The sequence below is a fragment of the Telmatherina bonti genome, assembly GCF_933228915.1.
Source record: "Telmatherina bonti genome assembly, chromosome: 10".
In the NCBI taxonomy this organism is placed as follows: Eukaryota; Metazoa; Chordata; class Actinopteri; order Atheriniformes; family Telmatherinidae; genus Telmatherina; species Telmatherina bonti.
This window is the reverse complement of record NC_136628.1, coordinates 21,317,809-21,330,995: the sequence shown is the minus strand read 5'-3', so window position 1 is coordinate 21,330,995 and position 13,187 is coordinate 21,317,809. Positions and strand designations below refer to the sequence as shown.

The 13,187-nt window shown below is 39.8% G+C and overlaps 2 protein-coding genes across 2 annotated transcripts; both read left to right on the top strand.

The window, feature by feature from the left end:
* Positions 1 to 304: 304 nt before the first annotated feature.
* On the top strand, positions 305 to 1,546 carry dynll2b (dynein, light chain, LC8-type 2b). The gene is made up of 3 exons (XM_079248039.1): positions 305 to 365; positions 924 to 1,066; positions 1,140 to 1,546. Exons 2-3 carry the CDS (start codon positions 935 to 937, stop codon positions 1,275 to 1,277), a joined length of 270 nt encoding a protein of 89 aa, XP_079104165.1. The 5' UTR covers positions 305 to 365; positions 924 to 934; the 3' UTR covers positions 1,278 to 1,546.
* Positions 1,547 to 2,623: 1,077 nt separating this feature from the next.
* Positions 2,624 to 11,087, top strand: heatr6 (HEAT repeat containing 6; the record flags this gene model as incomplete). Its single annotated transcript, XM_079247917.1, has 20 exons — positions 2,624 to 2,917; positions 3,677 to 3,784; positions 3,908 to 4,048; positions 4,133 to 4,248; positions 4,441 to 4,555; positions 4,643 to 4,744; positions 4,837 to 5,001; positions 5,086 to 5,324; positions 5,436 to 5,610; positions 5,694 to 5,900; positions 6,425 to 6,524; positions 6,622 to 7,013; positions 7,089 to 7,211; positions 7,309 to 7,395; positions 7,983 to 8,117; positions 8,202 to 8,324; positions 8,414 to 8,538; positions 9,532 to 9,628; positions 9,872 to 10,076; positions 10,275 to 11,087. The coding sequence occupies 20 exons, from the start codon at positions 2,624 to 2,626 to the stop codon at positions 10,844 to 10,846; spliced, it is 3,621 nt and encodes a 1,206-aa protein (XP_079104043.1). The 3' UTR covers positions 10,847 to 11,087.
* Positions 11,088 to 13,187: the final 2,100 nt, after the last annotated feature.

Here is a 13,187-nt window from a genome sequence, read left to right as displayed (position 1 = left end):
TGATGTGAATAAAATATTGGTTTATAATCCCATAAATGATTTATAATTTACATTTTAAGCAGTGGACCACCTTCTTGTGTTTCGGGATTCTATAATGTATACATAAATATGTGATGAAGATAAATGAAAAATAATGCTTGACTTTACGAACGGAAAACGGTGCATTCTGGGTGGAAACAAGATGCAGGCACGGTCCGCAAGTGAAAATCTCTGTAGGCAGGGCGGAGGTTTCGCCGCAGCCAATCACATAGCGGAAATTATGTGGAGGGAGGAGCAGACACTCCACGCGTTCTTCCATAAAGGAAGAAAAAACTGTGCAGCATCCCGAAACGTGTATCTCTAAACTATAAAAATACATAAAGACGGTAAGAATTAGCTTTATCATAAATCTTGAGCATTGGTACATTTTATGTTTCTGCCGCGGCTTGTGAGCAGGTGAGACTGAGGTGCCTTCTGATGTTTGTTTGATGCTATTGCTTTTCAGGTTGCTTCACTTGTACCGACAAGCTGCATGACTCCACTGTCTTGCTTTGTTTGCATACTTAACTGCTTCACCTGCTCCTGGCAGCTGGAGAAGCAGTGTAACTTAAATACTAACCAAATCGGGAGGCTACTTTTGTATCATACGCAAATAACAAAGAAGATCTTCACACCTGATAGACTTATGTGATCCCTAGATTTCTACATCTGTTGTGCCTTGAAAAATGACCAGGCTTGCTTTGCTCCCAGATCCGATTAATTATCAAACTTTAAAATGCAAATAGTCAGGTGTGTGTGTGTGTGTGTGTGTGTGTGTGTGTGTGTGTGTGTGTGTGTGTGTGTGTGTGTGTGTGTGTGTGTGTGTGTGTGTGGGTGGCAGATGTGAATTTGATAAGTGCCCATTTTTCTATGGGAAATGTTTTTTAAAAGAGTTTCTTTTGCAGTCAAAGCCATCATGTCTGACAAGAAGGCAGTGATAAAAAATGCAGACATGTCTGATGAAATGCAGCAGGATGCAGTGGACTGTGCTATGCAGGCAATGGAGAAGTACAACATTGAGAAGGATATTGCTGCCTATGTCAAAAAGGTATGTTATCATTTTTGTTTTAAAGGTTATTAGGAAGTGTCTTAATATGCTAAAGGTCTTGTCTGTCCTGCAGGAGTTTGACAAGAAATACAACCCTACATGGCATTGCATTGTTGGAAGAAACTTTGGCAGCTATGTGACGCATGAAACGAAGCATTTTATCTACTTCTACCTGGGTCAAGTGGCTATTCTGCTGTTCAAGTCGGGCTGAAACATCGCCCTGTGCTACACTGTACATCTGCTACCACCTTTCTGCAGACATGCCTACCTCCCCAGGTTACCTGCTTTCTTCAGTTACTTTGTGCCACTTGCAACACTACCAGCTATGGTGGACTGTTTTTAGACATGTCTGGATTGGTGATCCATCCTTCATAGAAAATGCCAGTGTATAACTGTCTGATAGCTGCACTTAGTCAGCATTCATACATCTGACAGACTTAGTTATTGCTCATATTTTTGCTGCACACTAAATTTGCAGACATGTCAGTTATTTCACATATGTTGTAAACTTGTTTTTCATTGCATTACAGAAAGCAACAGTGTTTTTGTTGAAATGCCTTTAATTTCCAGTGATTGATAAACTAAGTGCAAAAAGTGTTGCTAAATAATAAAAAAAAAAAAGACTGCTGAGAGATTTTAGGGGGGTTTGTATGTGCTTAAACATTCCTGTTTATACTTGAGTTGTGAATTACATTTGCTGCATATCTCTGGAATGTACTTTGTGTCTAATATTGTGATTTCAATCAACACTTTACATTGAGCACAAACCAACTTTGAATCATTAAATTGGCTAAATATGTTTTGATGTGTCTGCCTTTTTAAAAAAAAAAAAAATTTTTATTTGCTCATTAACTTGGTTGCAACCGGGTGTACGGTTTAAGACAGTTTCTCAAATGGGGGTATGTGTACCCCTGGGGGTACTTGGAATTTTTTTGGAAACATATTTTGTTTCCTTTAAAACATCCTAAAATATAAATTTCAATAAACCTAAGTTTACATTTTATAAATTGAATTTACATTTAGATTACACCATTTCTTCCTAAAATCCCACATTCCGACTTGAATTGAACCCCACCTGTTATAAGCCAAATCATATATGTCAGTCACTGTCGCCTTGACAACTCAAAAGTTTAATAAACCAAACACAAATGACAAAGTGCTGTATTTTAAAAAAATTTGCTGTGGGTACTTGGCTGAAAAAATATTTTACAAGGGGTACTGTGTTGCAAAAAGGTTGAGAACTGCTGTGTTAAGAGCTTGATGCATTAAAGCACCTGTAAACCAGGCGTTTTTTTTTTTTGTTTTTTTTTTTTTTTTCCCCCAATCTGTTTTTCAGGTATAAATTAAGATGGGGCATCCTTGTCTAAGAAAATGTAGTGCTGCTATTCATCTCTTACAGAGCCAATCCAATGACAAAACCAACAAATCCCAAACGTTCCGTTTCAGGTTCCTCTCAGGTTTAGGCTCATTACCGCAGGGGGCAGTAATGAGCCCAACACTCCCTTATTACACCTCGAGCTGGAACTTAGGTGACTGAGCACTTCCGGGTTTTGAAACATGGCCGCTCCAATGAAGGGATCGGCGCCGGTTTTCCCCCGTCGTGGTGTTTCTATGTTTCCCCCGGTAGCTCTGTCCGCTGAAGCCGCCCCATTCACACCTCTATCCGCGGACGGTATGCAGGTTGACTCTATTTCGGACGCAGAAAAGCATTTTTCCCGTTGTGCCACAAGGCTCCGTACTCTGCGAGCAGACTCGGAGCAGCTGAGAGACGAGCTCAACCTGCTGTTTGACCAGCTGTTGTCTGAGAACTACAACAAAACCTTCGACCCCAACATCACCATACGGCCGGAGGTAACACGTAGTCGTTTGAGCCTTGAAGACAGTTTTGACTAGGGGTGGGAAAATCGAATCGAGAAATCGGGATTTTTTTGTCTTCACAATTTAAAATCGATTTTTTTTTTTAGAAAAAAAAATCGTTTTAAAAAAAATTTAATGCACTCTAAAAAAGTTGTCATTTTTACTGTTTTTATTGAACTTTTTACTTGTCTTCTTGGGCTTTATAGCAGCAGCATGATGGTCTGGATACTGTTGTTTTTTCCTCATTGAAATGAAGAAAAATGACGAGCAAAAAAAAAGTTTTATGCATTTTTTTTTAAACCTACAAAAATCAGCAAGATTTGAGAATTGTGAGAATCGCAATTTAAATCGAATTGGCACCCAAAAAAATCGGAATTGAATCGGGACAAAAGCATATCGCCACAGCCCTAGTTTTGACTACGCAATATTGATAACTCAAAGTAAAAATCAGACCCAGTGGGTTTGGTGTATGGATGGCTTTAATGAACGAGGACAACTACAGACGTAACATAAGTCGGTCTGTTAGAGAGCTGGTACCCTCACATTAGTTTTCACCTGTCATTTTCCATAGCTGCACAGTAACACTATCAACCACCCTGTTAATGTCATAACCAACCGCCGCTGTATGGCCTGTTAGCATCCTGCCAATAACCTGATGAGTACTTGCAGTGTATTTGTTAGGAGTCTGCGCTTTCTGTTGCACCTCTGTGCATAAGCCCAAAGCTGCTCCTCACCTAATGCTTTCTATTTCAGGATGTGTGTGCTCTGCTGAAACATGTCAGCTCTCTTGTGCCATTAAATCAGGAACATTTAGTTGTCAAGTTCTGCCAGCTGGTGCATCATCTCCTCAACCAACTTAAGGTAACAAGTAAAAGTCATCCAACATTTTTACGCAGATCCATTTCAGGACTTTATATATTTAATCATCACATGGAAAATGAGTAAATTTAAATTTTCTCTCCGTTTCATTTGGGTTTTCTTAAGGTGATAATGCATGAGCATATGTTGGATGTGCTGATGGATTATACTGCTGCCGCTCTGAAAGAATGCAGTACATGGACACACACTGATGTCCTCTTAGCACTCTCTGCAGTCGTATATGGGAATGGACCTCAGTGCCCCCAGGTAGATATATCTATAGTCTACTTTGTGAGAGTGTTTTGTACAATTTCTTTCAAACATTTACATTTGTTTTTTTCTCATTCCCAGCATATTAGTGGCTTACTGGGTGAAGATGGAGTCCTCCTAAAGTATAGTTCTCCATGTCAGCCTAATATGGAGTTGCGCCATGTTGCTCTCACCTGCATGGCCAACATCTGTCTCAGGTAGCTTTTATAAAGTTGGCATACATTTTATTGTGCATGTGTGTATTTATCCCTTGTTAAGCATAATCTCCATCAATAGCAGGAGTCAAAAACTGGGAGATTGTGTTACATTTTGTTGCTTATAACTACTTCTTTGGGTCGTGAAATTTTTGATGTAATTGTTATGATAAGCTTGGACTTTTTTGTGTGTAGGATTCCTGGTCAGCCACCTTTGGATGATCAATACAGAAGCGTTTGTTTCCATATCTTCCTGAAAACCCTGCAGTCACCTAAACCTTCCAACACTGATGAGCTTTTCTACTGCATGGTACAACTCCTTGTGTAACATCTATTATTTTATTCAGGGGTAAAAGACCATAGCTGAATTGTTTCTCCCCTTGTGTTATCTTTACAGGTGATTCAAGCAGCACTAAAAGGGCTTCAGTGTTGTCTCTCAGGTGGAAAGTGGAAATTTGGAGGAGGAGAGGAGCTTGGATCTGTACTAGCTGTGCTTAAGGTGTAAAATTGTGCCAACTGTATTGACTTTCTTCATAATAACATTTGTGTTTGTTATGTGTTAACTTTAAGGCCTGCTTGTGTGTTCCACAGAGACTCATGTTCCAGGGAGCTCCAGGTGTGATTGCAGAGTGGCCAACTGTGCTTTACCCAGCCCCCCTTCCACAGTATGAGGGCTTCTGTTCACCAAAACCTGCTGTGCCAACAAAATCTTTTGAGCCATCAAAAGATGTTGCTGTGCCAGGAAAGGCTTCAGGAGTAAGATGAACATACATTTTAATTGATTCACTGCTAATGAGAGTCGTCTCAAAATCACGAAGGGGTTGCTTTGTCTCCCTCAAGAACAAAAAGAGGAAATCCAAAGGAAACGGGAAGAAGACTAAATCTGAGGAGAGCAAAAAAGATGATGGAAAGGAAGAAGATAAAGAGGCAACATTTCCAAAAGACGAAGCGAAGGGAGGCAAAAGCGTGGAGGAGACCTTATCACAACCCTCTGCTTCATTTCTTTATCCACTCTGGAAGATGAACAGTTCTGACTCTGAATTTTCTGACCCAGAAGGAAATGCACAGAGCAAATTAAGGTACAGATTTATTCCAGTAGAGACATGGATTTTTAAAGGTTTCCATGTTTTTTTTTGTTTTTTTTTTTGCACATCATGACTCATTCAAACAGCAGTGTTTTGACCTTTCAGACTGAATCATGGGCGTGTGCGTCAGGGAGCGCTGCACAGTATGCTAGCTGTGGTGAAAGCTGTAGAAAAACGGACTCTTTATGGATACTGGTCTTCCTTCATTCCTGATTCCCCCTCAGGGGGAGCGCCACCTCTTACTCTCCTTACAATAATATTAAAAGACCCCTCACCAAAGGTACATCATACTCCATACATTATATGTAAATTTAATTGACAGTTCTAAAGTATATATTCCTGCTCCCATTTTGGTCGTTTCAGGTGCGTTTGTGTGCGCTTCAAGTGTTGTCAGCCATACTTGATGGCTCCCGTCAGTTCCTGGCTGTGGCTGAAGATACAGCATCACCCCGAACATCTTACACCCCTTTTTCCTTCACACTTGCTACTGCAGTCAGAGAGCTACACCGTGGTCTTAATCTGGCTCTGCTGGCTGAGACCTCCCCTCAAACACTTACTCAAGTGATCAAGGTATGATGATGTGAGTTTTTCCTTATGTGTGCGTGAGATTAGGCTTTTAAATTTGATTACATTTGTATGAAAAAGAAATCGCATCCACTTTCATATCTAAGGTTTTATGAATCAGGACAGTTCAGCTCTTTGGGCTGGATTTGGTCCCAGGGACGCTTCACACTTGTAATGTCAGTTTAGCTGACACAGAAAAGTCAGAAATTTGCATGTGAATTGTTTGTGATGCAGCTTTACACTGCATGGAAGTAAGTATATGGCCCTTTGGATAGATGTAGAATGAAGATGCAACTTTGCTGATAACGAATCATCTGCTTTTTGTCACGCCTCTGGTTTAACTAAATGATCTGTTTCCTGCTGGAGGTACTTTAAAGTGCAGCAAACATGAATTTTCAACAAAATTTTTTATCCCCTAACTAATTATTGAATAACCTTGCAGCTTGCCTTTCCATGTGTGGACATTATAGCATGAACATTTAAGTTTAAATAAACAGTTGAAATCACACCATGTCTCACCTGTCTGTTAGTGTCTGGCTTTCCTGGTGGCCAATGCTCCCTATCATCGTCTCAGGCCTGGCTTGCTCAGCCTGCTCTGGAAGCAGATCCGTCCTTATTTGCGCCACAGAGGTCTGTATGTTGTCATTGCACTCAAATAACTTTGCATGATCCAAAACCAAACAAGGCCAGTAGTTTCTCTCTGACTGCACGACTGCTCTCACTTTAGATGTGACTGTACGTGTGTCGGTCCTGACATTGTATGAGGCTCTGGTGACGACTCAGGCTCCCCTCCCAGAGGTGCAGCTTCTCCTTCAACAGCCAGAAGATAGCAGCTGTGCCATCTCAGGCTCATTTACGCCACGAGACTCATCTCTCAGCTGGAGACAAAGAAACGGAATGGCGTCACCCGCACGTACACCAGCAACACCCTCTGAGCGAAACTCTTGCACACACTCTCCTCGTCTTCCTCACACCCCAGCAGAGGAGGATAAAACTCCACCATGGCTGCTGCAGCTGTGTGTGTCGCTAGTTACTCAGCCCAGAGAAGACCAGTCAGACAGTGAAGGAGGAGGAGGTGCTGCTTTAGAGCCTGCTCCTGTTCGCCTAGAAGCTCTGCAGGTGAATGATAATGAAAACAAAAGAAAGCTCCAAACAGACATTTTATAATGTTAAGATGTCTTTTTTTTAACCCAGGTTCTGTCCCACTTGGTGCGTGGTTACTTCTCTCTAACTCAAGCGAGTCTGTGTGAGATCAGACAGGTGAGCGCTCGCTGCCTTGGAGAGACAGACTGTTCTATACAACTGCATGGAGCAAAGGTAAAACCTTATACTGAATGCACAGCCATAAAAGGAAATTATGAATTATTTGGGCTCTAATATCTTTATCAATGGGTTTTTTTTTTCCTTTTATTAGCTGCTAGAGGAGTTTGGTATGGGAATAATCCTGCAGTACAGAGCAGACAACAATGTTCCTGAGAGCTCAAGGGTCCCCATTACTCAAGTAAGTAGACCTCTTGTTTTCAGTGTTTATACACATGTATAGTGTTTATAATCTGTTTTACACCAATGTTTTTTTATCTTATGTTTGCATTACCACAGCAAGTGTCTGAGGTATAGTTAGTATGTTATGTACATTTACTTTATGACATCATCTAACTAGACAGCTGAGGTAGTGAAGTGTACACATGCATAAAAGTCCAATTAAGTTCTTAATCTATCCAATAAAATAGTCAGATACTACTTCATTATACATCTATATATTCAAATCTCTCATGTATATAGTCTCACTTGGCTTGGTTGGCTGCATTTTAACCAAACAAAGGTGTGAAACCCAGAAGGGCTCTTCTACTTGTGGATAATAATAAGTCACTGCTTGGTAGTCTGCACATGAACACAGAGAAGCAGTATGTTCAGACCTAGATGTTGGACAGTACTGTGTGTGCACAATGGAAAAGTATATCACTACAGCTTTTAACTTCTTTCTGACGAGTTAAAGAAAAAAAAAACAGGAAAGGAAATAAAGGACATGATATAATATCTCAAGCATGCTTTAAATTTTCTTACATATTCTGTGCTTGCACATTGTAGGTGGTACAGTTTTGGTCCGAAGTGTTGAGTGGACCACTAAATGGAGCGCTGCAGAATGAACAATATCCCACGCTTCAGGCTAGCGCCTGCGACACACTCGCCTCAATCCTGCCCCAGGCCTTTGCCCAACTTCCTGTGAGTTTCCCTTCAATTAGCTTTGCTTGTTTGTTCAGCAACAATTCTCTGCTTCAGAGTTGAATATGTGATGCTTCTTTTAAGGACAAGACCCAGCTGATGTGCATCACTGTACTTTTGGGACTGACCTACACAGAGAACTATCTGGTGAAAACTGCTGCTGTCAGAGCTTTGGGAGTCTACATACTCTTCCCCTGTTTAAGAGAGGTAACTACATTAACTACTATAAGAATGCTGAGTATGGAGCTAAAATGTTGCCTTCAACATCACACCTTTGACCCAAATTCTCTTCTCAGGATGTAATGTTTGTGGCAGATTCTGCAAACATTATCCTTGCTGCCCTGGATGATCGATCTACGAATGTCCGTGCCAAAGCTGCCTGGTCACTTGGAAACCTCACAGACACGCTAATTGCTAATATGTAAGACAACATGGATGCACACTGCAATGAATGTATAGAACTGAGATATAGGACATTGTTCTTTTTATGTATGGTTGTTTTTTAAGGATTTCTTGCACATCATTGATCAAGTTAAATCTTGGTAAAAGTGAAATGGAATAATAGTTTGTAAAACATTTGTGCATGTTATGAATCTACTGGGTTTATTGAATCTCCCATTTTTATGCATTTGCTCAGCAATATTACACTAAAAATAACCAAATTTTCACAGGCTGTATAAAGTGTGTAATTGAAATGAAACAAAGCAGAAATCAATAATGTATTCATTGATGAAAAATGATCCAATATTTTAAACCTCTAAGTGACAAAAATGTGGTGTGATCCCCTCTTGTGTAGCAATAGTTGAACTAATCATTTTTGGTAACTATTAATTTCTTACCAAGGAACAGCTCCAAGATTAAAACTATTCTGGATTGTCTTCCTACATAAACCATATGTTGGTATTCATATCACTAAACATAACCTGACAGTCTTTAAGCATATTATTTCTATTTAAGTCAATTTATATTATAATGAACTTCATGAAGGTATTATCCTATCTAATTTTTCCAAACATAAAAGTTTAATTTATATTAAGATCTTGTGTTTTTGGTTAATTTGTCTTTTTAAATGGTTTCCCAGCTGCTTTCTTGATCACGAGATCTTTAAGAAACTACATAAGGGCAGAATCTTTAAAGACATTTGGTTACAACTCGAAAACCTGATTGTTATCCCATTAATTGGATTCACCTGCTTCAAGTTTTATCTTCTAGTTAACCGATGTTTCCTTTGTCTTGCTTGTTGTAATATCGCAGCATGTAATGCCATAAATTAATGGGTGATTGTAGTGACTGTGATTATTTTTTTATGCAGAAATTTTAGAAATATTCTTAAGGGTTCACTAATATGTATGATCAACTCTGGTATGTTATTAGAAGTTAAGTGTATGAAATCTGCTTCTCCCTCTTTAATCAGGCAGAATGTAGGTGTGGATTTCCAAGAGGAGATCTCAGACATGCTTCTGCTGAAGATGTTGCAGGCAGCCACCCGAGCATCTGCTGACAAAGACAGAGTGAGATAAGCCACACTTTTAAACACAAGTAAAAGACAACACCATTGTCATAAATTAGTTCCAATTATTTCCGTATGGAAAAAAGAAACCTGACAAAATAAATGCAACACAGGTGGCTAAATCTCTTTTAGTGTATATTGACAATACTGTTGTCATAGGAACAAACATTCAAACACTCATACTAATGTTAGAATTGTTAGCTTTAATGTCTGTGAACTTGTTTTCTCCCTTCAACCCTTTAAGGTGAAGTCTAATGCTGTGCGAGCGCTTGGAAATTTGCTTCATTTCCTCCGTCAGACTCAGATGAGTCGGTCTGTGTTCCAGCGTCCTCTAGAGGACGCAATTCGTGCTCTGGTCAAAACTGTCCAATCTGAAGCTATAATGAAGGTCAGATGGAACGCCTGTTATGCATTGGGAAATGCTTTCCGAAACCCTGCCTTGCCGCTAGGTAAATATTTATTCCCGGTCTTGCACTTCCCCAGAATCAAAAACATATCTTTCTAAATGTTTATGACTGTGTAAAACAGCTGGTTAGATTAATTTTCAATGTAAATATTTGTCAACACTACCTCATCTGTAATTTAGTTATAGTTACAAATGTTGCTCAAATGTCAGTTTTTAAATGTATCCCCTTTGGTTCTATCAGAGTCTGCCCCATGGGCTCATGATGCCTTTGCTGCCCTCTGCCACGTCGTCACTTCCTGCAAGAACTTTAAAGTCCGGATCAAATCGGCCGCTGCCCTGGCAGTGCCTGCCAGCCGCAGCTGCTACGGGGATACAAAGCGCTTCAGCTGTGTGTGGCGTTCTCTTGCAACAGCGCTGGAAAACAGCGAAGACACAAATGACTTCCTGGAGTACCGTTACAGTGCCAGCCTGCGAATCACGCTCTCACAAGCTCTTCTGCACCTACTCAGTGTCAGTCAGTTGCAGGACTTGCCCACCCTTGGGGCATTTCTGGCCAGCGAAGAGGGTAGGGGCATCAAAGAGCATTTGATCAAGTACCTGAAAGCAGAGGAAGGAGGAGTAGTAGAGGAGGCAGATGAAGAGAGAGACTCTAGGCAGGACAGCTGGCACCCTCAGCAGAGGATTGCTGGTCTGAAGGAGACTTTAATCAGACTGAAGAGTTTTGTAGCTGAAGGGGAAGAATTGGGAGAAGAAGGGAAGGATGAGGTAGTCAATTACTTGCAGGATTTGTTGAAGATGTGCGAAGAGTCTTAAAGGATAAAATCTTCATTTTTAGCTTTTTGGGAATAAAAAAAAAATAAAAAATATTTCCATGGAACTGGAAAATCTTGACTGTTGAAGGCAAAACGCAAAGAAATGAGTTATGACCTTATTCATACACGATGTGTCACGTATGAATTGAAACTGTTTAATGGTTTTACTTTTTAGTCATTCAGTGCAATGGTAGCACAAGCAGCATAGTTTTGATTAATAATTAATTCTTTCATTCATTTTCTTCCGCTTATCTGAGATAGTGTTCATTTATGCATTTTCCTGTAAATAAAAAAATGTTTACTTGATGCAATATTTTGACATTTGGAATAACTTAAATGATTTAATTTCACATTCACTATATATTTATCTCATCATTAAATTTTTTCTACAGTGACTTTATCTCTTGTGAGTTTTTTTTATATCCTCTTTCAATGCAGTAATAAGCAGAATACCAAAAAAGGCCGAGGAGGTACAGTCTCAGGGGCCTAAAGAGTCCTGTGGTCTGGGAGAATATTCTAAAAATGATGGAAGCCAAAAGCAGCTGTACTTTCTTTTTTTTATCTCAATATGAGGCAAGTTTTGTTGTAATAATAGAATGATTCATTTGAAGAAAACAAACTTTAGAGATAACATGATGATTAATAGGAACAGATTTCCATCTTCTGTTTTCGTCTTAGAGGCAGTGTTTTGAAAAACGTGTCCCAGAGCAAATCTGACCTCTGAAACGTTCCAGGTGAGGGGGTTTTAGCTGACCTTGTGTTGGATGTAAAGGCCAGTTTGGACTTTATTTGAGCAGAAGTAAAGATGGCTGAATTTACAGTGTGTTGGGTAGATGAACAGGATAATAAAAGAACAGGTGTAATGGTAGATTACACATTTTTATGTGGTTGGAGTTGAAGCTGGAGGTGAAAATGGATGCCTAAAGTTCTGGCAAAGTGATATTTGCGCCTCAAAAACTGTGACAGTGTCTACAGAGTAGGTGATAAGTCATCCACAGCATGACGAGGGCTGATTTGAGGAGATGCATAGAGTGCAAAAGAGGCCTATAGGAGAATAGTGGACTGAGGTCAGTAGACCCTCAGAAAGCTGCTGGCCCAAACAGAGGACCCGGTAAAACTACTTCAGGACTATGCTGGCGATCTCACAGGGGTCCTCATAAAGATCTTTTACACCTCCCTGTTACCAGTCATCATTCCACTGTTGCATGCTTGTTACATTTTTAATAAAATGACAAATCTTTATTTGTAATTTATCTTACTTCCACTTCATAAGTGTGCTGTTACTTTGTATTAGTTTTTTTTTTTTTTTTTTACATCAAAGCCAAATAAAATACATTTTGTGGTTCCTTTATGTGTAAGACAATAAAGGAAGCACTGGAGCTCTTGTCTTTAGTATTGGAAACATTTAAACAGCTGCTATCTGGACTGCTACTTTGGGCTTCTGGATCATTTATTCATACATTATCCGAACTGCTTAGTCCGACGAAGGGTCACGGGGAAGTTGGAGCCTATCCCAGCAGTCTGTGGGCGAGAGGCAGGGTACACCCAGGACAGGTCACCAGTCCATCGAAGGGTTGGCCTTTAGGATCATTACATGAAAAATATTCTGAACCATAACAGACCATTTTACTGTACTACTAAAAGTTACATTCAGATTTAAACACGCTCTACAGGGGATATTTCTTTGTTACAGTGCTATAGACTAAAAATAGAAATACTCATAAAAATACAAACAATGCCAATCTACTTCAAAGAATGCAAAACTGACTAAACTGAGTGATCGTGCGTGTTTCTTTGTGGAGATCAGTCCAGGTGTCAAGTCTGTTTAATGTCAGAGGGAAGAATTATACAGGCTGATGACAGCAGGCAAGATTGACTTTCTGTGATATTCTGCATTGTGTTATAATTTAACACACTCTGGTGACTGACCATCACATCCCAGAACAGCTTTGAAATGTGTGTGAAGTTCCTGCTACAATGTTGTGATTTATTTTCTCCAAGTGTGATTCTAATTATGATCTTACATCTTCAATTTGGCCTTGTCTGTCCAAGCAACATAATTCTATTTAAGTTTATTCAGATGCAATTTTAGAAACCTAAGCTGTGTAGAAACGTTCTGTCTCCCAGTCCCTTTCTCCCTCTCTCTCTTTAGAGAGGCTTTCTGCTGCAACACTTAGAAACGAACCATATTTTTAAGGCTGTTTTCCTAGTTACTGTAAAAGATTTTAATATTGAACATGCATATTGAATGCAAGTCTAAGATGTAGCTCTTGGATTGCTTGCAGTTTTTCTGATTATAGAACAGTCTGACCTTGAGGTGGGAGTTTCTGGGATGCTTCTGA